The sequence below is a fragment of the Penicillium arizonense genome (assembly GCF_001773325.1).
Source record: "Penicillium arizonense strain CBS 141311 chromosome Unknown PENARI_contig010, whole genome shotgun sequence".
Taxonomy (NCBI): Eukaryota; Fungi; Ascomycota; class Eurotiomycetes; order Eurotiales; family Aspergillaceae; genus Penicillium; species Penicillium arizonense.
Genome location: NW_019173287.1, coordinates 782,966 through 808,857, shown reverse-complemented (window position 1 = coordinate 808,857; position 25,892 = coordinate 782,966). Strand labels below are relative to the sequence as shown.

The window sequence follows — 25,892 nt, the reverse complement described above, 5'->3', positions numbered from 1 at the left end:
TCAACTACTAAGCCGGAAGTACAAGAAATGACTCTGTATGTACCCTTTATCTACTCTTTGTAGTAAGTGGCTTCTCCCACTTCTCCCAGTCCGCAATCAGAACATATGCACCTCGCGCCCGGCGTGGAACATAGACGGTAATAGCTTTCGGTTACGATCGAGATCCTTCACAGGCGTCCGTAACGGCACCGGGATGCGCTTCAGAGCGCCCTTATCGATGCGCGAGTCAAGATAATCTGCCCATAACTCTGAACCGAGGCCGGTCACCACCATTCCTGTCGCTTTGCCCACGTTGGCAACCTTGTCCCAGGAAACATTTTGCGTTACTTCCATTGCAAGCTCGAGAGGAGTCTTCTCAGTATCTTTTGTGTCGCTTTTCCATGAATGCAGCAATTTCTGCACCTCGTCACTGGCGGAGGTCATCTGCTTCTTCCCATAGAGAGCGATTTCAAGCGTATCGCAAGTGCGTGCTTTCTTCTCAGCAGTGAAGTGGTGCCAATATTCTGTCAGACCTTGTTCAGGGGCGGCGTCTTCGAAGCTAAAAGCATCTGTGGGAATTCGCCGTCCATAGAAATCGTTTCCAGCGCCTAGTTCCAGGCGGCAGAGGAACCACTTGGCCCCGGGAACACCTGTGAATCTTGACAGAACCCATTCACCGGCAATGCTGTGGAGATCAGGTTTCTGCACGAACGAAATCATGCGGGAGACCTTCTTCTGCTCGTGGCTCTTTTCCGGGTTGACTTGGCTCAAGAAACTATCTTTGCTTGACGGAGTTATGGAATTGCCTTCAGATTTAGCCTCTTGTTGAGCGCCTTGCTGGGAGTTTTGATGAGAAACTTTCTGCGCATCTTCATTGGTTGCTGAAGTGTCCTTGTTGTCGGAAGTCTCGTTGTTCTTCTTCTTGGAGGCTTCAAAATTACGCTTGATGACATCCACCAGATCAAGCTGCTGCTCGAGTATGTCCCGTTCACACGAGAAAGCAACCAGAGTGACGGCGAATCCAGTGCTAATGGTACACCAACCATCAATATACTGGCCGCTGACAGCGTTTCGGATTCGGGAACGTAGTGTCTTAGGCTCAACCATATCGACGATGATTCGTTGGATATCAAAGATGCCTCGGATACCGGCAGTGCTCACTGTGACTGGGTTGGGACAAACCATTCTTCTGCCTTGGGATTGCAACTTTTCCATGAGACCGGTTGTATTATTTGTGTCGTCGTTTGGGTTGTCCTTCTCGCGTACCTCAGATGTGTGATTGGATTTCGTTTTGGATGTCGTGTAGTAAGTGAGGACATCAAGTACATGCTGGATGTATGTGTCCAAAGGCTCGGTATCGTGCCCAAAGCCTGGGCACGGATCCCCCTTTTCTGGCGTAGAGAATTCTTCTTCCGTGGAAACACCGCTTGGTGTATCTGTCTCGGTTGCCTGCACACTCGGCCATTTTCTCCCAAGTGGCAACTTGGGCACTTCGAGTGACTTGACGGACTTGGGCAATGAACTAATGCGCCCCAAGCCAAATCTTCCTGGTTTTTCACTTGGTGTCTTGTCCTTGCTGTCCAATTTCTTCTCGGAGCTCTTCACTTCGTCTTTCGTTTTGATCTCTTCCTGTTCTTCCACAAGGGACGTAACGAGCTTCCTCAAATTTCCGATACAGGGCTTAAGGGTATCAAAATTAGCAAGCCTGATTTTCCTAACTAGGAAAACCAAATCGCCAAACACCGGATGACAGTCCGGGATTTTCTTTATGGCTTTCAGAATTTCGGTCAGGAGTAAGTTCACATTCGTGGCAATTTCACTTTGCCGCACCCGCTGGTCCCTGAAGAGTTTGAGAATCTGCTGGTTGGTCTCCGCCTGTGATTTAAACTTTGGATTGCTCCCAGGATCCACAAATGCATCAATGGTCGCAGGATACAGCGATCGTCCGTGAAGGGGACTACCGTGGTGTTTCCCGGTCCAGTTGAATACCGAAACATCGTTATATGAAATTACCACTTCATCCAGCAGCCGGGCCAGGGCTTTGGGCAGTCCTTCTGCCGGGAAAGCTGGAAATCGCACACCGAGGATACCCATCAAGGAGTACGCTTGGTCAGTTGGGACCGTGGTTTGTCGTGACGAAGCGGTGACCAGAGAGACACTTGCAGAGGAATCCAAGAGACCATCTCCAGTGATCCAGTTCGTCAAGTTCTCAACTTTGCTGAATTTTGAAATAGCCTTCCGATCCGCGATAATAGCCTCATCCGTCAAATCAACCAGACTAGCCAACATATGATTGAAGACGGCGATCCTTTCATTCAGATGACCTTCCTGGTCCATAAGGTTTGTCAGACAGGACCCATCGAAGCTTTTCTTATTCTCAACCAAGCCCTTCAGCAAACTGGGTAGCTTGGTACTGGCAGTAAGTACCGCCTTGCCGATCTGGGCTTCAGCCATTTTCTCTTTCAGATGTTTCGGCGGCGAGAATTCCAAGATCTGAAGCATAAGGGAGAGCTTTCGTTCCCGAGGCATCTCCTTTTGAATAACCTCGGGGTCGAGCAACTCCTCAAGTTTTGCCATTTGCTCAGTGGGGATAGTTTTGAAATTCTGGACAAATGGGTGACGCCGATAGCGTTGAATGAAGGGACGGAGGTGGTAGAAGGGGCCAATGTGTTCGATGGGTCTGACCAGATTCTTCCAATGCGAATTGACATAGTAGGTGACCTTGCTCAGCACCAGCTCTTGCAATGTCCATCCTCGCGTTGCCCATTCCACCTGGTTCTTGGCTTTCTCGGTCTCATCAGCCCCATCAAAGCCAATCCTCTCAAAATCCTCCATGTTGGCTTCTATGGGCTCATGGGAAGCGACCTTCCAATGTTTCCATTCTTCAATCCATGAAGACTCCGAGCGGGGAGTGTCGAGGTGCACCAGACAGAAGTCGGCATTGGCATACCAGTCACCCATCAAAGCCAGAGACTCAGTCAACTCATAACTGTCGGCCTTGTTAATACAGCAAGTATCAAGCCACACGTATCTTTTTCCTCCTTTGGGGAAGTGCGTATCGAACAGCCTCTTGGCCTGGGTGATTGAGTGATCGATCTTACGTGAAGACCGGATGTGTTGCAAGGAAACCAACAATTTCTCGATTCCGTAGCACAATTCACGATTGTCGTCAAAAAACTTGATTGTATCTTCTGCTTCATTTCTGGTTGTTGAAGCGGCCTGGAACTTCTCTTCCGCCTGTTTGTGCTGGATACATGCTCCTTCTTTCAGACGATCAATTGCCAACTGAACTTCCGTCTTTTCTGCTTCCTTCCTCTCTGCCCCCTTCTCTTCGTCCTCTTTCTGTTCTTTCCCTGTATTTGCTGCCTCATCTTCATTTCCGGCAACAGCCTCAGACACGAAAACCTTGGCTTGGGCACGATTGAGTTTCTTCCATAGATCTTCATAATAGTCCGCCTCGCGCTCGGCACTTGAAAGGTTTCCTGTGGCATCATGAAGCGCCTTTTGTGATCTCCCAAGATCATACTCGGCGCCATTGGCGTCGATAAACCATTGGAGAAGCGTTGCGATATCCGCAGGACGTTGTCCATCTTTTCTGGCTTTGACGTGGGGGAGGGCGGCTTCAAGACTTTCCTCCAATTGTCTGATATCAGACCTGCACCTGTCGATTACGTTGCTCAGGTCGTTCGAGTTTGACTTCGCCTCCTCGGGTTGCAAATCCTCAACCTGTGCGCCTTGGTCGCCGGCCTGGGAGCCTTTCTTAGGATCGAACGTTCTGGCATTGGCAAAGTATCCGTAGCCAATTTCAGACCCTTTCCAGCTGTGGGAAACGATACAGTACTGGTCATGTAGACCGAGGTTGAATGTGCTGACCATGTTCCTGGTCTCGACGTCGAACATGCGGAAAGGCATCTTCAAGTCTTGGTCAACCATGGCCAACCAGTCATCTGGGACACGATGATCATCGGGTGAAGTCTCGTCTTCATCGTCAACGAAGGTTGGCTTGATGCTGGGGGTGAGGAAGTGCTTTAGGATGTGGCGCAGCTTGTGGTTCTGGGATTCGTCCAATGTGACTTCTTTCAGTCGCTGCATGCGATCGCCGGAGTATGTGGCAATGTCTATGACCTCTTTCACCACCGGGTTGGCAGCGAACTTGTCTAGAACGGTGGACTTGATGGCATTCATTTTGAGAGTCCTGGGACGAGAGGAATTAGAGGTCTGGATGTGAGAACACACTTTAGGGGAGACACCCCAACGTTGTATACGTAGCTGAGCCGACTAAAGCGGGAGCACGGCGCATTTCAGCTGACGGTGGTGTAGCACTACTACGCAGCCGTTACCTCCGCTGAGACCCATCTAGCGCCCGACAAGTTGGATCAAAAACGCTGTAATTTCAGCTGCACGGCGAACGCCTTCGGAATTGCCACCAGTCTCATTTGCCTGCTGAAATTCAACATCTGGCTTATTACCATCTTAGACCCCCCATATTCAGTCCCAACACCTTACTTACTTACAATGGCTTCGTATCATCGAGTGCTGGAGACCTTTGGCAGATCCGTTCATGATAATACTCTGGAATGCGACACGTACGTGCAACTTCCAATTCTTTTCAGAAATTGCCTGCTAACAACCCAGTGACATTCACCCATGGGAAATCTCCATAGATGGAGAGCAATGGGCTGGCAAGATCCGACTGATCGGGTTTGTGGACGTATTCTTTCTATTCTCATACTCGGCCAATGCGCGGTTTGAGCATGGAATCATTGTCTACAGTCAGTTTCCCATACACGCTTTATGGATTGAAGCTAATATCTGTGTAGAGGATAAACTGGATATCGAGGAACTGGAAAAGCATATGCCCAAGAAGACGGGCAGGCCTGAGCACAGATCTAACCCCCCGCAGGCCTCCGGCAAACAGGGCGATACAGAACCGAGTGAGTGTACAAACGCCATTGCAGATACATGTGCTTATAAACGGCAGGTCTGGATGATATGGACCATGACCCGGATCAGCCAAACGCAGAAGCAAATACAACCAACGGACAAGGTAGCCAACCAGAGGAGCCGACTAAAGACACTGGCAAAACAGATGACCCCGCGGTGGCTGAATTCCGCAAAACCAGCGTCTTTTCAACGCGAAGTCTGGGCCACCCGGTTGGACTGCGGGTTTCGTATCCCAAATCCTCGATTCGCTTCTACAAAGTGGAGATCACCAAGCCCTGCAGTTGGGCACAGAGCAGTTAGTGCACCCATAATACTCTGACCCATGAGAAAATTCTAACCATGACAGAACGCATTATGCGAGGATTGAAGCCTCACAGTATCTATGACCTGATGAGCGATGTGATACGCTGCGGCATCATCACACAGGGGCAGTTGGTGGGCCATGTCTTGGGAGTTCTCCTCGCAGGTACTCGTCTGGACGACATGACGAAAAAGTATGTCGATGGCTTGACTTCTGGCAATGACGCTGGTCGGCAGGCATTGTCGAATGAGAAGATCTAGTTCGCCTAGTTCGGAGTATAGGGAATTCGTTGCCGTGTCAGTGGGTCAGCCGAGATACACTACATCTGTATCTACAGCTCAGGGTAGTTATGATTAGCTGGTTTGCGAGAGATGTGGAGAAGATGCGCGATCTTCGACTCTTCGTTTTCTGTCATCTACGGTGATTTGTGGATGACTTTGATGCTTATCCCTTCCCAGCCACCTTTAATTCATCCCAGTATATGGATACTCCACCCTCCGATCGTGCCATGCACCAAATGTAGTGTATTATCCCCTACCTCCATTTCCGAGGGTTTGGGCCTATGGGTCTTCACTCAGCTGCCCCACGGCTCATCCCAAGCAGAATGGACACTCCGTGCAGAGAATACTCACCCATGCTGTTTCATTATCGCCGAGTTGGGACCAATCAAAGGAATTCTTACTAGCATGCATGTATGCAGGCTGTCGCTACCCATGTATTCAAATTCCGAAGTTGCTTTTTAAACCTCCGGTCAACGTGGCTGGCTGAAGGTCGCTCGTTGCCCTTTTTCAGCCTATCTTTCCTTTCAATGTCCACTTTGGCCTCAATTCCGTTCCGCTGATCATCCCTTATAACTAAGCGGGTCGCTGCATGTAGAAACCCCTTAGGCCGTCTGGCCTACAGTACTAGTAGCGCCGTGCAGTAGTACTGGTGTCCTCCTCGATATTATTGATCTTCTTCATGTGGTTTTAAATTTTTCCCTTTCATACCTCGGAAATCTCTCACAAAGAACAAGCAAGATGGGCTGGTTTCCGCTCGCAGTCAACACCGACAAGCCCACTTGGAGCTTCGATATCGTTGGCTTGCTGGCGGTGGTCGGAGGATCGTCAATCGAAAAACATGCGCAGGCTATCACAGCATCGCCCTTTGGAGGCTTTCCCCGTCTGCTCCCCGCCCCTGAGACAATGCTCGACACCGACCGACCAGCTCGGCTGCCTGCCGTCAAGGATGTGACTGTTTTGGGTGTTCATTCCGGCAATCATTTTACGGAGCTCAACTTTTTCGCGGAAGTGATCCATCGCATTGATTCACTTGAACCCTTCGAGTTCCAGTCCTTCAAGATCAGCCACAAGAAAGAAGCTATTCAGCGAGATAATCTCCAGAAGGAAGCTGAATCGAGAGCCGCAATAGATGTTGAAAAGGGGAGTGAGAAGGATAGCAAGAAGCCAAAGATCCCATCCAAGGCCAGCATTCCGCTGCATAAATTTTGCCCGCTGAACATTGTGACGCTGGGCTCGATCCTGATCACAATCGCGTTATCTGTTTGGGCTGGCGTCAACCACGATGCCGTTGCTTTGATCGGCCTGGCAACTATGTCGCTATCCACCAGCACTGCTTGCCTGTCCTCACAGTGGCGGCCGAGACTCACGATCCGCACGTCGACCGCTTCTGACATCCCTTCAGGGGATGTCATTATCCGCACGCGGTCAGGGGCATTCGTGTTTGTCGAGTGTGACGAGAATGTCTCGCGAGAGCTTTACGGTGGCACCGAGGTCTGCGACTATGTCTTTAAGGGAGTGGTGCATCAAATTCTTCTCGGAACCAGTACGATTCTTCTGATGGCCTCAATCATCTTTTTCAGTAACAGCGGCTGGAAAATGCAGATCGCCGTCGGCCTCGCATATGTTATCCTGAACATCGCATACTGGGCCATGGCGCTTCTGACTGAACCGCATCATACCTGGAATATGAAGGAACGATATGATATCAAGAGGACCAACGAAAAAACGATCAGAGAAACCTTCACTGTCGTTATGTGGGATACAATTCAGGCAACAAAAGAGATCGACTGGATCAAGAAGGCCAAAGTAGCGCCAGCGACGAAGAACTGGGATGGGTGGTTGCAAGACGCGAAGAAGAACTGTGATAATCCGCGTTGGGATGCTGAGGGCAGGCGTAATGAGTGGATGGCGAGGAAAGATCTGTGATGAGTCCATAAAGATGAGTGACGCCGAACAAACTGAGACTGTCACATGTATCATATGTTTAATGTATTATGGAGAACTATATGGATCCCAAAAAGGGATATTCTGTATTACTTTTGGTCCTTCCATCAACGCGTCTGGGAATAGCAGAGCTCGGAATACATGTATAGTCGAATGGTCTTATAGCTAGAATTTCTCTGCTAGCTCGCATAGCCCCAAAATCAAGTGCATGTTGTAACTTCTAAGCGAGGGGAATCAATTTGCTAATTGTTCATTGGAGATATAGATTTGGTGGAGAAACGCCCCAATGCAGCCAAGACATCCGTTCAGCTGACGTTGCCAAAGATTGGACTTTATTGCCGATCTTAGTCTCGAATATCACAAAGTGCTGATGGATTTTCATTTCATATACGGAATACGGTACACTGTAAGACCTTCTAGGAATAGAGTAATGCAAAGTGCCTGGGTATCTCTTTTCTTTAACATTAGGATTATGGGACCCTCGGTGTTTTCGGTGCATTCGCGTCCCTTGTAGAGAGACTCGAGATGCCATATCCTGCTAGACTTGCAATCACTGCAATTAGGAAGCCAGCCATCCCATGAGGAGATAGGAGTAAAGAGAACGCGGGGATACTTCCTGGTTCCGTGAAAGGAATAAAAAGAAGTTGTCAGCGACGCAGGCAGACTACGGTTTTCCGTTTGAGTTGACCAGAAGACTGTCCACATCACTCTTGATCAACTCCTAATTCGGATGTCTCGTGTTAGATCTAGTAGTAGGTAGTCTTAACAGATGGAAACTATGACAATGCACTCACGTATGAAAAGAGCTATATTGAATATTGTGGTCTTTTCTCATGATGTAAAACCTGAATACCTGTTCTCACGGACTCCATTCCGTACACTTCAGCACGTTCGTACCACTGCCGGAACCGCTCCTGCTGTCGCGCCTCGAATGCCTCCGTGGCACCAATTAAAGCAGGCAAGAAGAGTGGTGCAGCCAGTACCTAGGTCTCAGCTTTCACTTCTGCGATTGCTTCAATGCTTTCAAGGATGTTCTGCACATATTGTCTCAGATATCGATGGCTTAATAGCCTGATACTCTGGGAGAAGTATATGATGAGCGCGTTGAGGAACGCTCGGGTTTGATGATAGATAATGTTGGCTACTGGCACGAGACGCCTTGTGTTCTGGCCTAGCGGAAGTCCCTGCGCCTAATCCGCGCGATGGTCATTCCTGCCGGTGACTGGGGTGAGCCATTGCAGGCGGGCAGTGTAGCCCTCGCAGCTGAGGCCCTTCTCAAAGCATTGGTGGCAACAGGGCTTGGGGTCATCGCACTTGATCTTGCGCCTGCGACATGTCCATCACCCTGTGAATGTCTTCATGCGCTTCCGAAGTTGCCTTCGGTTTTGCGAAGGCATGGGGTTCCGGCCATTACCCACTATACACTGTCCACGTTATCCAAATATGATGCGCAAGGGCAAATAGCGAATCGCAGTTCAAAATAATATATTGTGAAGAGGGAAAGAGGAAGAATCAAGGAAGTTCTCAGCGGAGACGGGGAGGGACCCACGCTTATCTTGGAGTGGAGCGGAACTCTTAACTGTGCGCGGAGACTTGCCTCAACTTCATTCTAGGCAACTGTCTCCTTTCCAAGCGCCAAAATGAGCAAACCCGAAGGCTATGATGTGACTGCCATACTCAACTTGATATCATAATGCGAAACATAAAAAAGCCAATGATGTCCGGGGAAATGCCAAGTCTCAGCTCTCGGGGAATAGGAAGGTTATAGCGGAGTAGAGTAGCCACTAAGACATTCGAGCTCTATCTCGGACTTCGTTGACACAACTACCTTTATTACATCTCCAACGTGTCTCAACTTCTCTCTCTACCCTCTAGCTTTGATCTGCTTCACAATGGCCAACCGCCAAAGAACCCTCGACCAGCAGGTCTACTGCATCAAAGACCTGGAACGCCTCGGCTCCGAGAAATTGGAAAAGACCTATCGCGGTAAGTGGTACACTTCCTAAAGTCATATCAAACAGAATACTGACATATTTCGCAGAGTATTATAATGAGGGCGCCATGGATCTCCTCACGTAGGCTTACACTTCATCCTCGCCCCGGGGGCATTTCGCTCTGACATGATTTATCACACAGATTGCGGTTGAATGAATCGGCATACGACCGCTACATGATTCGTCCCCGAGTGCTGCGAAACCTCTCAGGCCTAGATACCAGCACTCACATCTTCGACACGAAGGTCAAATTTCCCTTCGGGTTCTCGCCAACGGCCATGCAGACGCTGGCGCATCCCGACGGCGAGATCGGCACGTCCAAAGCTTGTGCTGCTAACAATACATTGATGGGATTATCGAATTACTCCTGCATCGAGCTGGAAAAGGTAATTGGACACGGCACAAGTAACCCCTATGTTATTCAGATGAGTCTTCTTAAGAATAAGGCCGCGATGATCCAGATGATCAAGCGAGCGGAAGGTGAGTTCATTTTTTTTTTGAAACACGAATACTATGATATATCGCTGACTTTACTTCTAGCCGCGGGCTTCAAGGCACTCTTTGTCACTCTTGACGTTCCCTATCTTGGTCGCAGACTGAATGAATTCCGTAACAAGTTTACGGTGCCTAAGGGCATGGAATACCCTAATCTTTTCCCTGGTGTCGATGTCACCAACCTCGAGGATGGCGATGAAGTGATGGCTTATGGTAATTATTGTCTTTGGGGTAATATCAGAAATTGTCCCGATTGACTAACATGTCTAAATGATAGATGACACTCTTGAATGGCCCGACCTAATACCCTTCTTCCGCAGACACACCAACATGCAGATCTGGGGCAAGGGAAGTAAGTAATAAACATCTATACCTAGGAAATCCTTGCTACTTAAGGAAGCTAACATATTTCGCCTTGTTCCCTGTGCAGTTTATACCGCCGCTGATGCTGAGCTCGCGATCAAGCACGGTTTTGATGGAATCATCATCTCAAACCACGGTGGCCGCCAGCTTGATAGTGTTCCTTCTTCTCTTGACGTCCTCCATGAAGTTGTCCCTGTCGCAGAGGGCAAAATCCCAATTGCCGTCGACGGTGGTATCCGTCGTGGCACTGATATTTTCAAGGCTTTGGCTCTTGGAGCCGACTTCTGTCTTGCTGGACGACCGGCAATTTGGGGCTTGGCTGTGAGTTCTCCGTCTCTCTTGTGGTCAAATTAAAATATTGTTTACTGAAATTCAACCGCGCGAAGTATAATGGCCAAAAGGGAGTTGAGCTGGCTCTCAACTTGCTTTACGATGAATTCAAAACGTGCATGGCGTTGGCCGGGTAAGTTTCAAATCTTATAATTTTAGACTTTGCTTTAACAACGTTGCTAACACCACTGCTGCAGTTGCCGAAACGTCTCTGAGATCAAGAGAGAGTCCATTTCGCTTTTGCAGTCTGATGGTCGCCTGTTGAAGTTGTGAATAGCACTTGTTGTTTTTAAGTCGGCCGGCTGCTCAGATCTTTTGTTAGAACGGTAGGAGATAATTTGAATCCATGATTGGACATAAAAGTTCGCATCAATTCAGCTATCATAACATATCATCCGGTAATTATTTCATGTATCATATTTTTCGTTTTGACATGGCAAAGCTAATCTACACTGATTTCACTCGACATATTTTACCAAAACACTCCAGGGTCCATGAACAGAATGAGGATAGAAATGACTCAGCCTTTCCAAACAGGCTACTGGCTCAGACGATCGGGTTATGTTAACCCATTATGGGCAAGTAACATATAACTAGCTCCATTTCGTGTGCGCTGATTCACCCGAAGACTAGATCAAAATCTATGGATACTATCAAAGCTCTATACATCGACATGGCATTTATTCTAAGTTCTAACACGAAACCCCTATTTGTAAGGGTTGTCACTAGTAAACTTAGGCTCCCAAAGCCCCTTACTCTCCTTAACCTGAAGCTGCAACCCCTTAAGAATACCGTAAACAGTACGAAGAGTAGGCATAGCAACACCATGAGCCTCACCCTCACGCAAAGGCTCACCGACAATATTCTCCAGCTCGAACAGATTCCCCTTCTCAATATCCTGACACATAGATGGCTTAAACTCAAACTGCATGTCATCATTGAAGATCACCTTGCCAGGAAGATCATCCGTAAGTTCCGTCACGCCACAAGCGCGCGCAGCAGCAAGCACCTCGAACATAATGGGAAGAATCAGGTCATCGATAACATGTCCGCTCATACGCATGCGTCGGGTATCCATGCGCAGGATTGTAGCGATTGGATTGAAGGAGCCGTTATAGAGGAGTTTACGCCAGCGGGCGCGCTGGACATCGGCGTCGTAGACTACCTCTAATTTTCCATTCGGGTTGTAGATGTTGATGTAGTTCTTTGCTGCATCTTCGGCGATTTGCTGGGGAACAGATTGGTTTTGGAATGGGCCGATCTTTTGCGCGTCTGGGTCGTCGTGAAAGATGTCGGCGTATGCGCGCTCTGTTGCGCCGACGGTGGATACGCTGCTAATGACTGGGTTGTGGGGGAAGCGGGGGATGATTGGCTTTTCGATGTTGAGGCCGTTCTGTGAGAGCACGATGGCTGTCTTGCCAGGTGTCACTGCTGGCTCGATGATGTCTGCAACTGTTGGCGATACGTCTGGGATGTTCTTGGTCGTTACCAGGATGAAGTCGAATGGCTTGAGGCCTTCTTTTGCAACGTTGGGGACACTCTTGACGACTGAGGGTTTGGTCAGCCTTTGCTATAAAGTGCTGTGGTTTATACGGCCGCTTATGGGAGCTTACTAGTTGTTGGTCGGAATCCCTTGATCTCATGTCCATACTGGATCGAATCGATGCTGATTCCGTTCTTCACGGCGGCATCGTAATTTGATCGCATCACTGCTGTGACGTCGGCCTTGCCAGCTTGCATCAGCGCATAGGCAGACATAGTGCCGACACCTCCAGTGCCGACAATAAGGACTCGAGTTTTTTCTTCCTGTGTCATTGGTGCGATTTGGTGAATACCTTGTTGTGGGGGCTATAAAATGCTTTGAAGGGAGAGAGCCGAGATGAAGTGGCTGCTATAAGGAAAAGCTTGCAGGATGATTGCAACTATCTTCCCCTCTTCATATTTACGGCATCGAATACCTTAAAATGGAAAGTGTAGATAGCGGAGGGAAGGCGAAACGCCGAGAATATGGAGCACATCGAGAAAGGAAAGCCACAGCGGAGCCAATTAGATGCTCCATAATGAGGATCAACATAGAGGGGCAACTTGACTTCATGTATCTTATGCTCTCTATGGGTGAGTTTCACTTGAATACTGTCTAGTGAAAGGAGACATATTTGTGCTTTTACTTTCGTCGGAACTTCAATATTGTTAGGTTTCGCACGGTTTATAGGACCAGCATTTTACGTTTATTTGTAAGGAAACTTCTATGGCTTTATTTACAATTGATAAAAGGATACATCTGAGGGGAGTACACTTACAGGCGAGCAGTAATACCAGCTTGCAAGCCCTTGATAACCTCGGCAGCGGCTCTCTCACCACTCCGAATAGCACCCTCCATGTAACCCTTCCACTCACCCGCAGTCTCCGTGCCAGCAAAGTGCAAGCTTCCACAACTTTCACGTAGAGCGTCGCCACCAAGATTAGCAATGACACCGGGAGTGAGCGCTGTGCACGGGCAGCCCCAGCCAGCCCACTCATCATGCACCCACTCGTAGGTTGTCATTTGCACAAACTCTCGCTGCAATCCGCCAGTTGAAAAGAGCTTCTCAAGTTGCTTCAGAAGACTGCGCTCCCGCTCAGGAGTAGAAAGTACTGCCCAGGCCCATCCAGGATCGCCAGACAGGAAGCATGTTAGGACGTACTTCCGATCCTCGGGACTGCAGGTCTCCCGAACCACGCTGGCTGGGCCAATAAATGATTGTGCAAGGCCGCAGAAGCCCTTCTTTTCCCAAAAGGGAGAGCGGAACTCCATCATGGCTTTGGTGTAGTATCCATACGTGGTCGACTCGGCCCAGACCTGCTTCGCGGGGGGCAACTTAGGGTGGAAAGCAATACTCTTCAAAGCAGGGCTGGGAACAGTGGTGATAACCTTCCGAGCAGCATATACTGCGCCACCTGCCTGCACCTTGATCGACTGGTCACCGCTCTGCACAACTGAGTGCACAGGGGCGGACAGCTTTGTTATACCCTCGGGTAGCGACGAGGCTAATCCTAGGGAGAAAGCCTGGGTACCTTGGCGGATTCGCAGGTACTGACCTCCATGCTTGCGATCAGATCTCATCTGCAGCAGACCTCCACCAGACTTGCAGTAGTTCAAAAAGTAAAGAGCGGAGATATCGCGAGGGTCCTGGCCCAGCATGGCCCGCGTCCAGACTGTGGCCGTAGCAAGTGCGACTTCGCTGGCTCCCCGGGACCGCAAATAGGCCTCGAATGTGAGAGAATCCAGAGAATCGTCATCGGGTCTCCATGTGTCAAGGGCCTGGCAATCTGCCTCGCACATATCGCGAATCTGTGCCAGATGTTGCCGAGTGTTTTCATCAAACTGTCTCTCAAAGTCAGAAACTGGATCATCAGACGGGGCTCCGGTGCATACTTGCGTTTGGAATTTCTCCATAGGCAAAGGCTGTGCATTTACCATCAAAGTCTTCTAAAACAGCATTTCCCTGCGTATTCTGCTCAATGACCTCTGCGCCGTAACGCTTCGCAAGGGCGTAGACCTTGCTCTGGTTTGTGTCATTAATCCAGGCAGCTCCAAGATCAATAGTACCGCCGTCCCTAAGTGGTGTGCTCAAAGTCTTGCCACCAACACGGTCCCGCGCCTCAAGAATGACGCAGGATAGACCGCTGCGCAGGATATCATGCGCAGCGGTCAGACCAGCCAGGCCGGCACCAATGATGACAACGTCCACGGTCTGGTTTACATTGGGCAGTGCAGGAGGAAGCGATGGCTCCGGGAGTGCAATAACAGCATCGACTTCGAACAGCCACGATGGTACTGCAAGCTGTGGCACAGGGACAAGAGTGATTGCTGGTCGGTGACCTCCCAAGAAGCGCTGGATATGGCGTGTATGCTTTCGGTTGGCGGCGTCATAGTTCACAATGAAAAGATTCAGTTTCGCAATGTTCTCGATAGAAGATCCAGTGGCAACGATAATCTTGCGTAGGTTGAGCAGAGCCAGGTGAATCTGCGACTCATAGTCGCTGGGCATTGATCCATCCTTCAAGCTTCCCGGTTGACCGGCGACATGAATAAGTTTTCCAGCCGGAGCGACAGTCGCCGGGGCATAGTAGGCGCTTGCGGTGTTTGACAGGTCGACTGTGGTGACGGTTTTCGACATCGTGAAGTATGTGATGTTGTGGGGAGAAAGAGTCAAAGCCCGATTGATGACGGGCTATATAGGATGACGGCTCTATGGGATTGAAAAATGGAAAGGTGTTTAAGGGGTGACTCCCAGTTAGTCAAAGAGTAGATGCGGCCCTTTTGACCTTGAGGCGGCCCCTCCTTCCTTTCCCTATCGCGACGCCATGCACGACATACCGACTACTGTTAACTTCGCCAAGTCATGTCATCAAAGCAACAAAGGCTATTGGGTCATGTAATGATGTTATCTTGTTCCATACAACATGAGATCTTCAATCTTAGAGTGGAGAAGTGCGGGATGTGGTTGCGCTGTGGCTCACTTTCGCTGAGACTTACCCTGCATCTATGAATTTCGGGATGATCACCGAACTTCACAGCGAAACATCAACCACCATCACGAAGGTATACGGAAATCAAAATATGTCTATGCTTATTATAATACATTTGGTTCACACAGAAGACTGTCTAAAATATTATACAGACGCTTCACTCTAGAAGCTCCATCACCAACTTGGGAATGCGAGATACACCTTCGCCTCTTCGGGCACTAACGGGAACAGCACAAATCTTTTCCTTCCATGCCTTAACATGGCCAGATGGATGCTCAACCGATCCATTTTGTACAGCCGACAGATATTCCTGTAGAGCTCGGTATTGATCCTGGGTGTTTTCCAAGTCTGCTTTGGTAGCCACCACAAACCAGGGCTTGAGGTGAAGGGGCGTCATCATCAATCGAGGCAGAGAGCCATCAGGATTGGTGTGTAACGTCAAACTGTTAGGCTCTCTGAATGGATTCTTTTCAGGTTCCGGACCCTCGTTGCTGAAAGGATTCCAGTCAATAACACTGTCATCTTCAGCGGAGTCGGGATCCATGTCGCGCACTCGCTCGTACTCTCCAAGCTCGTGCCACAGCTTCTTCAGTTCCTGCACGGGGTCACCATTGCTGAGATCGACCACAAAAGCTAGAATACCAGCGCGGTCAATATGACGGAGGAATCCGAGGCCAAGTCCTCGGTCAAGATGAGCGCCTTCCACCAAACCGGGAATATCGGCAATAGTAAAGTGGGTCCGACGAGCCTTTGACTCGACAAGTGGACGGCCCTTCATGTCATCGGTAATCACTGTTCCAATATGAGGGGAAAGTGTAGTGAACTCCCAGTTTCCAACGCGTGTCCGACTGTTGGTCAAGGAGCGGAGCAGCGTACTCTTGCCAGCGTTGGGTTTCCCAACTAGTCCAACATCTGCAAGAAGCTTGAGCTCAAAGTCGAGTTCTAATGTCATTCCGCCTTCACCACGAGAAGCGAACTTCGGCCGTCCCATTGTGCGCGTAGCAAAGTGTGGGTTCCCCAGCCCGCCAGCACCACCCGCAGCCAGAAGCAAAGGCTTATCCATGGGCTTCGAGAGGTCCAGCCAGATCGGTGCCTTCGGTTCCATCGCTGCTATATTCTGTCTCCGAGGATATGATTTCGGAAACTGCACCATGAGGAAGTCGGATGGTTTCGCGGAAGGATGAAGCACCCAGCGGTCGTGCCGAATGGAGTTGAATTCCGGCTCCTCCGTCTCACGCAGACCATCTTCTAGACCTTCAAGGTCGTTGGGATTTCCAAACATTTCCTGCTCCTCCTTGGAGACCTGGGACGCCTCTTCTTCCTCCCTAATGCGCGCCCATGCCTCCTCGACCGGGTCGTGACGGCTGATTTCCCGAACCACAGTGCCAACGGGAACTTGAATGAGCACATCATCACCTCGTTTTCCACCCTTACTTTTGCCTTGTCCATTTCTACCTCGGCTAGCTCGTAGAACACCTCGGCGAGCCAGCTTGTGGAGACTGGTCAAACCTTCGACAGTCTGGATGTAGATACCTCCTCCGCTACCACCGTCACCGCCATTGGGCGGTCCCTCTTCGACATATTTCTCACGGAGATATGAGACACAGCCGTGACCACCAGAGCCGGCATGCATAGTCACCCGACATTTGTCCTGAAAAATGAAACGCGAGTAATCCTCCGGAGGGGGGTTCAGATGCGACAGGTCTGGTGATGGCTCGTCGGGCACAACCTCATCATTAGGGGGAGGATCGACGGTGTCTGTCTTGGTGCTTTGCAAGGTATATCGCGCAATGCATGCTTTTTGTGGGTATTGTAGGAATATGCGACTGCAACTTGCTTGTCTTGAAAGGAATGGTCGTACGGGCAGGAAAAAACAGGGTCGTGGGTGCGCCATGTTGTGAGACCGGCTATCTCGCGCTCATTCTGCGGAGAAACTCTGTAACTTGAAGCAACTCCGTCGCAGTTCGAGTAAGGTAGGAAAGGAAATGAGCTATATGCAGACAATTGACGTTGGAGTGAATTCCAAGTTATGACTTCAGCGGATTTCTCCAACGCGATAAGGTCACATGGCGATAAGCCATCTATACCGTCACCAATGGTGCATAATAAGGTCTATCCAGTCTATACTTCCTAGGCTGTAAAGTCGGTTAAGATTTCAGACTTTTGTTTTCATTTTTCCGACCGCTGGTTCCTTTCTGCAACTTCAAACAGGAATCATATGATCTTCACGTAGGAGAAACCGGTTTCATATTGCAGACGTTTGCCAAGAATAAAGCAGCCAATACTCAACTGCATTTTCCCGTCACTTGCCACCGCCTCATCGACACCCTACTTCGGAAATTCCAAGTATGCATTGTACAAACGCCGTTGGGCATCAGCATATGACAAATGTAGGGCTACGACAGCTACCCCTGTCTCGTCTGCATCTGCGCGTTGCCGCCGTGACTCCCAGGCCACCCTGTCGAAATATGGACCAATGGACTGACTTGGACTCCTCTTTGAGGAGATTAGCTGATTTGATTCCGGATTGGATATACCCATAATCGCGCTAAGGCTGGACAAGTACTACGGTGAGTCGCCAACATACAGCAATGCAAAAACGGTGTGCTTCCGTTTGTTTGATTGGATTCTGACGTAGTTGTTTGCTCCGCGACTACATTCTCTAGATACAGATCATTAAAGACTTGCATTTTTTTTTCTGCTCTATCTCTATTGTTATTACCATGGTATCTGCTACTACGCTGCAGTATACCTCGGTAGATGTCGGCCACAACCTTGGAATCCTCAGTATCAACCTAATTCCTAAAGATGACATCGTAGGGGTATTTATGCCCCACTGAAAGATTGAATGACAGTTATCATTCCATCTCATGGAGCCTCACTTGCTTCGACATCCATCTGTTTTCCTAAGTCTGTACTATGGCATCTTCATCAAACAAGCAGTCGTCTTCTACCGGCAAAGCTTCTCGCCTCGATGGATCTGGTAACGTTGCAATTTGCATATGCTCATTGAGCAGCTGGAATCCACCGATGCGCGAATGCGTGTGATTTGAGCGCAATTTGACGAGATAAAGACACTCATATTGTCAACAAGAAATACTATCCAGGATCTCGAAGGAAAATTTGTACTGCTGGCGAAAACAATAGTGTTTCGGGGCAGAATAATGGTTATAAGAGCAGCCGCACTAATGTGTGTATGGATATATATCAGTCGAAACTGATAAAATTCCTGAAGTCTAAGTGGATGTAACACCGATAGTCATAACAATAAGAGAATTAACGACTCGACCAGAAAGGACCCAGAAACGGCGCGGTTGACTACTTTCGGCGTTGAGCATTACGATTATATGGTCCATTATTATTGTGTATGCATATATATGAAGACTAGGTGTAGGCTTGAGTAGATGCTGCTTTTCGAATTGTGTTGAGCCACAATCAAGTATCTACCCCTACCCGTTTCTTCCACCCAAGGCGAGCTACATGATCCATAGCCCGAGATGTCAAGGTGCCCTGAAATAAGTCTACAATATATCTATTCGAGCGAACGACACCCTCCAGACAGGCGATTAGTGCCTGCGTAGGACAAAACACTTCAAATTGCAGGGCCAGTGCCAGTCACTGGCGTCGTAGTCGACGAGTATTTAAAGTGACATCAAGTACGACACGAACGGGACACGTAACTACGACCAGGCTTCGTAATGAACTTAGACCGGGGGTGGTACAAGGATAGGATTTGGAATAAGTATCAACAGGGAAGCTAAACCTGTACAACATGATAAGAACGGAGTGTGGAATAAACCTTCTTTTCTCAATGATTGACGTGTAGGAGCTCCTATGGGGGATGTATCATAGAAGGCTGTGTTGTCTGTGTTGATTGGCCTGGCGCGCCTGCCTCTAATGTCAGGCTCATCACAGGCAGGAGTCCGTGATCCGCTGTCACATTTAGTGCACACATGTTAGGAGGTCGATCATCTCTTAGCTCCCTGCTCACAAAAGTACTATTCCAGGGCAGAGGTCTTGTTGCTGTACTTTTGTTGGTTGGCTCGGCTTGAGGTGTTCATGCATGTTTTACTGTTCATCTAGGTTCTATCTGGCGAAATCGGTGGCGGTACTTTTTAGACGTTCGTCTTCGATCTATAGTTGAAACTTTGCGTTGTATGCAGGAAATCGTGCATATAGTTTGCCTTTTGCGCCTAGGGCTTGAGTGTCTATTGAGTGGCTTTCTGACTGCTTGCCTAGGGACCTACTGTACTATTCGGTGGCCTACTTCCTAGATGAGGTGGCTTAGGTATATAGCTGATGTGCATACCTGAAGCAGCTTAGGGTAAGATTTGCTTTTGATTGGAATTACTCCGCCAAACGATAGTCATGCGCAGTGGGAAACTTCATACAGTGGACTCTAGATGTATATCCTACTTCAAGTGGAGAATAGTTCATCAAGAGGATAGGATAGGGGTTGCATGGACTAATCAAATTGTAAATCGACAAGTCAATAGCTCCCAAAATTCAATTGACACTTCCAAGCTAAAGTCAATTCCCCCTCCGTAGGAACAGACATCTAGCGTATACTATTCGACAGAAGCAACCAAGACCGCACACGTGACCACCAGATCGAGGAATTTGTCTAGACCGCTGCAGGGGAAATCCTCTTAATCACATCGAGCATTTCCGAAGAGCCCAGAATCAATGAATCAGCAAGGCGACAAAAAGTACATGTGCAATTGTACAGGTCCAGCTGAGAGACCAAAAGTCCGCGGAACTCGGCTAGGGCAAGGAAGTGGGAACAGAGAAGGGAGACAGGGGTGCTCACATGATCAAAAGAGGAATCGATAGTGTGAAAATCTTTGCAAAGACGAGATGTGATTCGTGTCCACTCCGCGGAACTTTTGTTTCATTCCCGTCACCGCGGCACCGGATTACTTTCCGTTTGCCACTGGGAATTGGGGGCGATCGTTCCTGTTGGTTAAACAGATGTAATTCCCATACACATTCTATTTACTGTAGACACTAATGTACTCCATAATATCCTTAACTTAGTACCGTGGAACTGGACTGCTGTTCCGCAACTCCCCTGGTGGGGAGCCCGAGAAACAGGCGATTCACACTTCTAATTGGACCGCGGAAATCCCATTCAGCTGCCGGACCAGCTCCCAGCTCCCAGGATTCGTCTCTATCTGGTACACACTAGACAGAAACGAGACATGCAAGGTTAGGTCTGGAGTTCGGATCTTGTCACACCTGCATTGCGCAAAAGTACCTGTCAAATCTAGTGTCGATGTATGCATAGACTTTGGAGAACAATCTCCCGAGATCCTATATATAAAGAAGTTTCGATCGGTAATCTTGCCGCCGACAGTAAAGCCGAAGATGTACATACTATCAGCCTCGGACCCATCTAGGACCTCGGGAGCTGGTCGCTTGGTGTACTTCAGCTCTAAGCTGACGGGTCCCACCTTCAAGTGCCCAGTATGAAAGGTGGCAAAAGTCTAAGGTGGGTATGCTATCATCTTCATTAGATCCAAACCCACATAGACCGAGGTACCGCGTAACCTGTCGCAAGCACAATTTAGCGCAAGGTTCCAGATCGTAAAGAGAGGGGAAAGTGGACTGCAGTGACGCTCGACAGCGCGATAAACTTCCAACCTTCTTTCCTCTCGATCGATCGGGGAGGCTAAGGGGAAGTTACGCAGCTCTCAAAGTACACATCGCAAAAAGGACGGCATGATTGTGGCGCCCTATTGGCAGAGTGGGAATGAACCCGGACCTTGAACCGAAAAAAGGCCGAGAAGCGAAATGGGAACCTGCATGACAATCCAAATCGAGATCATGATCGATTTGGCTGAAAACAAAGGAATCAGAATGATCCGCAATGTGCATACTACTACAGTATCACAGTCCTTGTACATACAGCTTGCGAGGGACGATGTTCAAACCCTTGTTCTCTTCCCCACTTAATGCCTGTTCCCTTTTGCTTTTTGGCGCTCGCTCTCTTTCATTCCTGGCGTTCTAGATTGTAAGCTCCCCGAAAAGAAAAAATGATACATCACAACAGAATTTTCTTCCCGTCAACCATTGCGGCACAGGCCCAAAATGCCTAGCCTGAGAGCTCAGCCCCTTTCGCAATTTGGCCCGATATCCTCAAATGTGGAATTGGGGACAGACAGATCCTATAAGCCAGGAACATATCTCCGTACTTACTTTTCTTTTGGCTTTTGGCTTTGCGAAGTAGCCGCGACGCCACACTTCCAACCATTTGGATTCATGCGATGTGAGAACCCGACAATGTGGTGTGGCAGCTGTCCTACGTCGATCATGGAGCCTTGCGTATGGTACGAGATCCGTTAGCGTTATCCAAAAAGGGAGAGTGGTGATAGAATGCTTTGGACAAACGCCAGACACGGCCTATGCCGCGTGTCATCGTGTATCGCCGACCTAGAATGTACCGCTATGGTTGATCTATAGAGTGGCTGAACCCGATCTTTGTTGTGGCGGTCATCGTGATAGTGGGGAGATGGACGATCTGGGTGATGGGTCGGCATGTGCGATAGATGCCACTGAGGCGGCGTCAATGTAAGTCGACCCGTCCCCTTGCTATACTGTTCTCAATTGGGAAGAGTTGAGGTGTATGATCCGGGGGTGATGCAATATTGTGCTCACTGCGGAATGAAGGAAAGATCAAGGGCAGTGCAAGGAATGTGATGGAGGGGATTTGCTTCTCGCTCTGGAATTGAGCGTAACATAGGAAACCTGCTTTGATTCTATGATGATGCCACGATGCTGTACTGTAGGGCTCGGGTGGACTTCGGAAAATCAGATGCCCAATAGTTAACAGTATTCCTGCAGATGTGCTATTCCGAGTACGAAGTAAACTCGCCGGGCTGTAAGTTCTACGTTATGAGTTCACTTGTAGAAGCCTTCACCGTCTTTTGGGATGTTCTTGGGCAACAATAACCGCGGAGGTCTGAACATCGATATGGGCTACATACGCAACACCGGTCCAAATCGCAATGGGGCATCGAAAATCCTCGACGATCAAGGTCGGACAGCCTACCCGCGGTGCAGACGCAAATGGCGGAGCTGTGAGGACAATGCCCATGTCGAGGACTTGCAGGGGTTGTAGTATACGGGATGCCAAGAACCAGTGATGTGAGTGCTCGAGACGCGATATCAGAGCCTCTGCAGCAGCAGACAATGCAAATAATGCAGCCAAGAGACACACCGCTTCATATCAACCATTCTACCTGGCTATTGATGCGGGCGGGACACTTCATCTTTGTTTACCACCCCCTATTGCCCAAGCTGGCGAAAATCGGTAGCAGGGATCTGATACCCACCATACATGGATGATTCGGTTGGCTGCAGTAAATGAAGCCCGCTCACATGATCTATAGATTGGCATAGATGAGACTACAGATTAACCCCGGCTTTGTTCGTTGGGTCGCAATCTTCCCACCCCTCCGAACAGTCCGAATGGATATCAAGGTCGACACGAATGTCGCTGACGGGACTGCGGCAGCACACAGTCGCGTGATGCATGCCATGCGGAGATGACAGGCTTTCCAAGGTCGTGGACAACAGGCGGTCACCGCTGCATCCGAGTGCACCACGTCGGGCCTTTGGGCGACGACAGTGTCCATGCGAAACCTTGGACAACTTTGACGGTTGTCATGATCATTCTGGCCAATCGTCCCCCTAGTTGGGATGCAAAGTGCACTGCGATCGATGCATGAAATGCATAGAAGAATTTGTCAACGCACCCTGCTTGTCAGACCGGAGCTTGTGTTGGCCCATTGTCACGGTTACCCTCGACTGGAGATGAGATAGTCCACGAAAACAAATCGCCGTGTTGTTTGCTTGGCCAAAGCAACATTACGATCCGGTTGTATGTAGGACTGACCGTTTGGAAGAATCGAGGGACTGCAGGTTGCAGAAGCCTTTGGTTCAGTTTACAATGACTTGCTCACACCGTTCCTTGAGTTTCCTTGTTGAGCATACCCTGAGAGGCTCAAGCCGATCAGAGAAGTATGACGTTACTGATTTGTTTCCCGATCCCTACTACCGTCTCACCGGCTTTTCAGTTGCCCCTCCCATCGCGTGGCTCCAAACACACTTCTGTCGTACATTGCACATCCAAAATGGAGTAAACTAGCCGTAGTATTGTTACAGGGAGTTACCAATAATAGGTTCCACTTGTGGCACCCAGCCCCTTGGGTCCCCTTCTGCTGGGTCGGGACTTTACCGACTTTTGGATATATGCAATTTACTTGCCTGACAACCCGATTTGCATAACTAGAATGTTGGCCGATCGAGGTGGCGGGATGGCGGGATATAATCCGGTGAGATTTCGCCACATTAGCCGTTCTGTATGTGCTGGGATTGTATGAAGGGCGGGAAAGGGGGCCATTGTTTACCCCGTCATGATCGACCCTCCAACGGCCAATAGACGAGGCTCGGAAGTGTCGGTGAATTTATGACAAGCTCAGCTGATTCTTTGATGTCTTCGAGAAGCCCCAAAATTGATAATCTAATTACCGGTACCAGTCATGGTGTAACGTTTTGTGGTGACAAGGACGATCATCGAATCCCTCATTAGTGTCCGTCAGACCAAGGTTTCAATAGCTCTTTCTTCGACACGGGTTCAAGTGGTCCCAATGGGACGGGAACCGAGCTATACGTCCCACGCTTGAATTTTGGGTTCTGGGAAGTTTGAACAGGGTTATCCCTTTTCCCCCTGCGCCACTAGGAGAGAGAAGGAGAAAGTAGGCATCATCCGACCCACCGCACTGGATTTTAAGTGACATCTTTTTGCATTCAATGAAAATTACCAACCGGGGAACACGGAACCCGAGTGAATGGGTAGACTAGGGAGGTTTTCAACGGTTTCGGCCTTTGTATGTGTACTTCTATCATCCAACAATAAGACCTCGGGACAATGAGCGGGATGGCGCTCAATACTTCGTACCAGGGTTTCCCCTTCCTAGATTGTACACCGCATCTTGTTTCCAGAACGCTTAGGAACCTTCGGAACACACTTAACGCGAAACGCGGCTTAATATTGTCTCTAGTTGAGAAGAGCTCCATTTTTCTCGATCCAATCAATGAGTTCACCCGATGACGTTCAGCTGTAACGATTTTATGGGGGAGTGCCGATCCTTGGTGAGTTCATTTCTCTTCCTGACCATCTGGAAAAGAGCGGAGACCGGCTAGCTTTTCCTTGATTTCTGCTGTGTGGAGAGTATGACGATGTGAAATTAATCCAGGTCTGGGTTGACAAAGAAAATCACATTTTCAGATTTCAAAGAATCAAAAAAAAAAATTAAAATTTAATTGCCCAAGTCCCTCGATCTTTGTCTAAGTTCATACTAGCACTAGGTCTCGGGGAGGCGCAGAGTGAGAAGGATGCTAGATCTATCATCTCACTAACTCGCACTAAAACCACCCCACTGGTAGAACAGAAAAATTCAGCGTAAGCCGATCAGCCCGCCACAGGTAACGAATTAGCTTTCGAAGATACTAAATGTAGGCCTAATGCTGTTCCCCGGGGCCCGGGGCTCAGGGCCGTGGGTCTCTAGACACAACTAAACAGGATTTGGTATGTATCAGCCTTTACCCTTTTTGCTGGATCTGGGGGATGGATCTGTCGAATCAAAGGAGGTGGGTAGAGTGTACTGAAACTTTGGCTATTATTTCCACTGTGCTAGTGTTACAATCCAAAATGATCTGATCTGATCCCTATCAATCATATGTCCTTTTCCCTTTTTTTGCCTTTTTTTCCTTTCTCTACCGGAACCCTCACTGGTTCCCCCCGTGGAAAGGAATTAAATAATTAAATCTTTGTACCTCACTTCGATTCCTCGTTTACCCATTGGTTCCACCCCCTTTCCTTACCTCCGGGGTGCTTCTTCCGTTTCCCCCTCTGAACGGAACATGTCAGGTTTCTACATCCCCGATCCACCCATAATAAAAAGGGTTTTATTTATTAAATAAAATTCAAATAAATAAATCTAAATAAAATAAAAATCGAGACCCACTTCGTTCGTCTTTATCCTGATCCAATGTTTGCTGCCATCTGCATCCTGTACAGCTGTAACCGAAATGTCTAGTTGTGATGCTGAACGGTTGACGTTTTAGTTCTTTGGCGCCTGATCAATCTATAGACCTGTCCACTGTCAACATCTATAATAGCTTCCCCTTCCCCCTCCAGATTTTCCCTTCCCTTCTTTGGAATGACTCTCTCTCCCTTCTTACACTTCATTGATTTGCTTTAAACTCTACCTATCCCCCTTTGCCGCTCCCATTGGGATTCTTTATAGATCCCTTTCCCATTCTTGAACCCTGTCCCAGCAAAGCCCGGCTTTCGAAATTATTGTGTCGATCGTGTGATATTTGTCAATTGATATAAACTCTCCGCCAAAAGATTGTGTCAAACATCCCTTGCAGGTGTCTCATTGTCTGTTGGGACCCTACGTTATCGGATCCGATTGAATTTCCAACCGCAGGGGCAGCAATGCTGAAGCCCTAAAAGCAAACTCGATCTCCTTGCTCCGAACCAGCTATTACATTCTCTCCCTTACTACCCTGAGGATTAACTCCGGGGAAATTGAGACGAAACACAAAAGCACCTTTCTGGTACTTTTTCCACTCCCTTTCCGGCACATTCAATCTACCAATCTTGAACGCGGAAGTGGGGTGTATCTACGCCTCTTGAAAGTTCCTTTTTTCAGCACATCTCGACTTCGCATCTTCACA

General features: G+C 48.8%; 7 protein-coding genes across 7 annotated transcripts; 3 read left to right on the top strand and 4 right to left on the bottom strand.

Annotated features, from left to right (window-relative positions):
• Positions 1–96: 96 nt before the first annotated feature.
• PENARI_c010G07274 (uncharacterized protein) lies at positions 97–4,164 on the bottom strand (the record flags this gene model as incomplete). Its single annotated transcript, XM_022632291.1, has 1 exon — positions 97–4,164. One exon carries the CDS (start codon positions 4,162–4,164, stop codon positions 97–99), a length of 4,068 nt encoding a protein of 1,355 aa, XP_022487812.1.
• Positions 4,165–4,494: 330 nt separating this feature from the next.
• On the top strand, positions 4,495–5,484 carry PENARI_c010G09204 (uncharacterized protein; the record flags this gene model as incomplete). The annotated part of the gene is made up of 5 exons (XM_022632361.1): positions 4,495–4,565; positions 4,615–4,751; positions 4,800–4,913; positions 4,961–5,218; positions 5,270–5,484. 5 exons carry the CDS (start codon positions 4,495–4,497, stop codon positions 5,482–5,484), a joined length of 795 nt encoding a protein of 264 aa, XP_022488011.1.
• A 759-nt stretch (positions 5,485–6,243) lies between these two features.
• Positions 6,244–7,431, top strand: PENARI_c010G01869 (uncharacterized protein; the record flags this gene model as incomplete). Its single annotated transcript, XM_022632142.1, has 1 exon — positions 6,244–7,431. One exon carries the CDS (start codon positions 6,244–6,246, stop codon positions 7,429–7,431), a length of 1,188 nt encoding a protein of 395 aa, XP_022487939.1.
• Positions 7,432–9,341: 1,910 nt separating this feature from the next.
• Positions 9,342–10,904, top strand: PENARI_c010G04825 (alpha-hydroxy acid oxidase; the record flags this gene model as incomplete). Its single annotated transcript, XM_022632229.1, has 8 exons — positions 9,342–9,435; positions 9,491–9,524; positions 9,586–9,923; positions 9,984–10,151; positions 10,216–10,290; positions 10,369–10,622; positions 10,688–10,764; positions 10,829–10,904. The coding sequence occupies 8 exons, from the start codon at positions 9,342–9,344 to the stop codon at positions 10,902–10,904; spliced, it is 1,116 nt and encodes a 371-aa protein (XP_022488057.1).
• Positions 10,905–11,337: 433 nt separating this feature from the next.
• PENARI_c010G12553 (ketopantoate reductase family protein) lies at positions 11,338–12,389 on the bottom strand (the record flags this gene model as incomplete). Its single annotated transcript, XM_022632465.1, has 2 exons — positions 11,338–12,179; positions 12,245–12,389. 2 exons carry the CDS (start codon positions 12,387–12,389, stop codon positions 11,338–11,340), a joined length of 987 nt encoding a protein of 328 aa, XP_022487746.1.
• A 538-nt stretch (positions 12,390–12,927) lies between these two features.
• On the bottom strand, positions 12,928–14,791 carry PENARI_c010G03712 (putative flavin-containing amine oxidase; the record flags this gene model as incomplete). Its single annotated transcript, XM_022632199.1, has 2 exons — positions 12,928–14,015; positions 14,089–14,791. 2 exons carry the CDS (start codon positions 14,789–14,791, stop codon positions 12,928–12,930), a joined length of 1,791 nt encoding a protein of 596 aa, XP_022487870.1.
• Positions 14,792–15,300: 509 nt separating this feature from the next.
• PENARI_c010G10665 (GTP-binding protein Obg) lies at positions 15,301–16,776 on the bottom strand (the record flags this gene model as incomplete). The annotated part of the gene is made up of 1 exon (XM_022632400.1): positions 15,301–16,776. One exon carries the CDS (start codon positions 16,774–16,776, stop codon positions 15,301–15,303), a length of 1,476 nt encoding a protein of 491 aa, XP_022487954.1.
• Between the last annotated feature and the right edge of the window lie 9,116 nt (positions 16,777–25,892).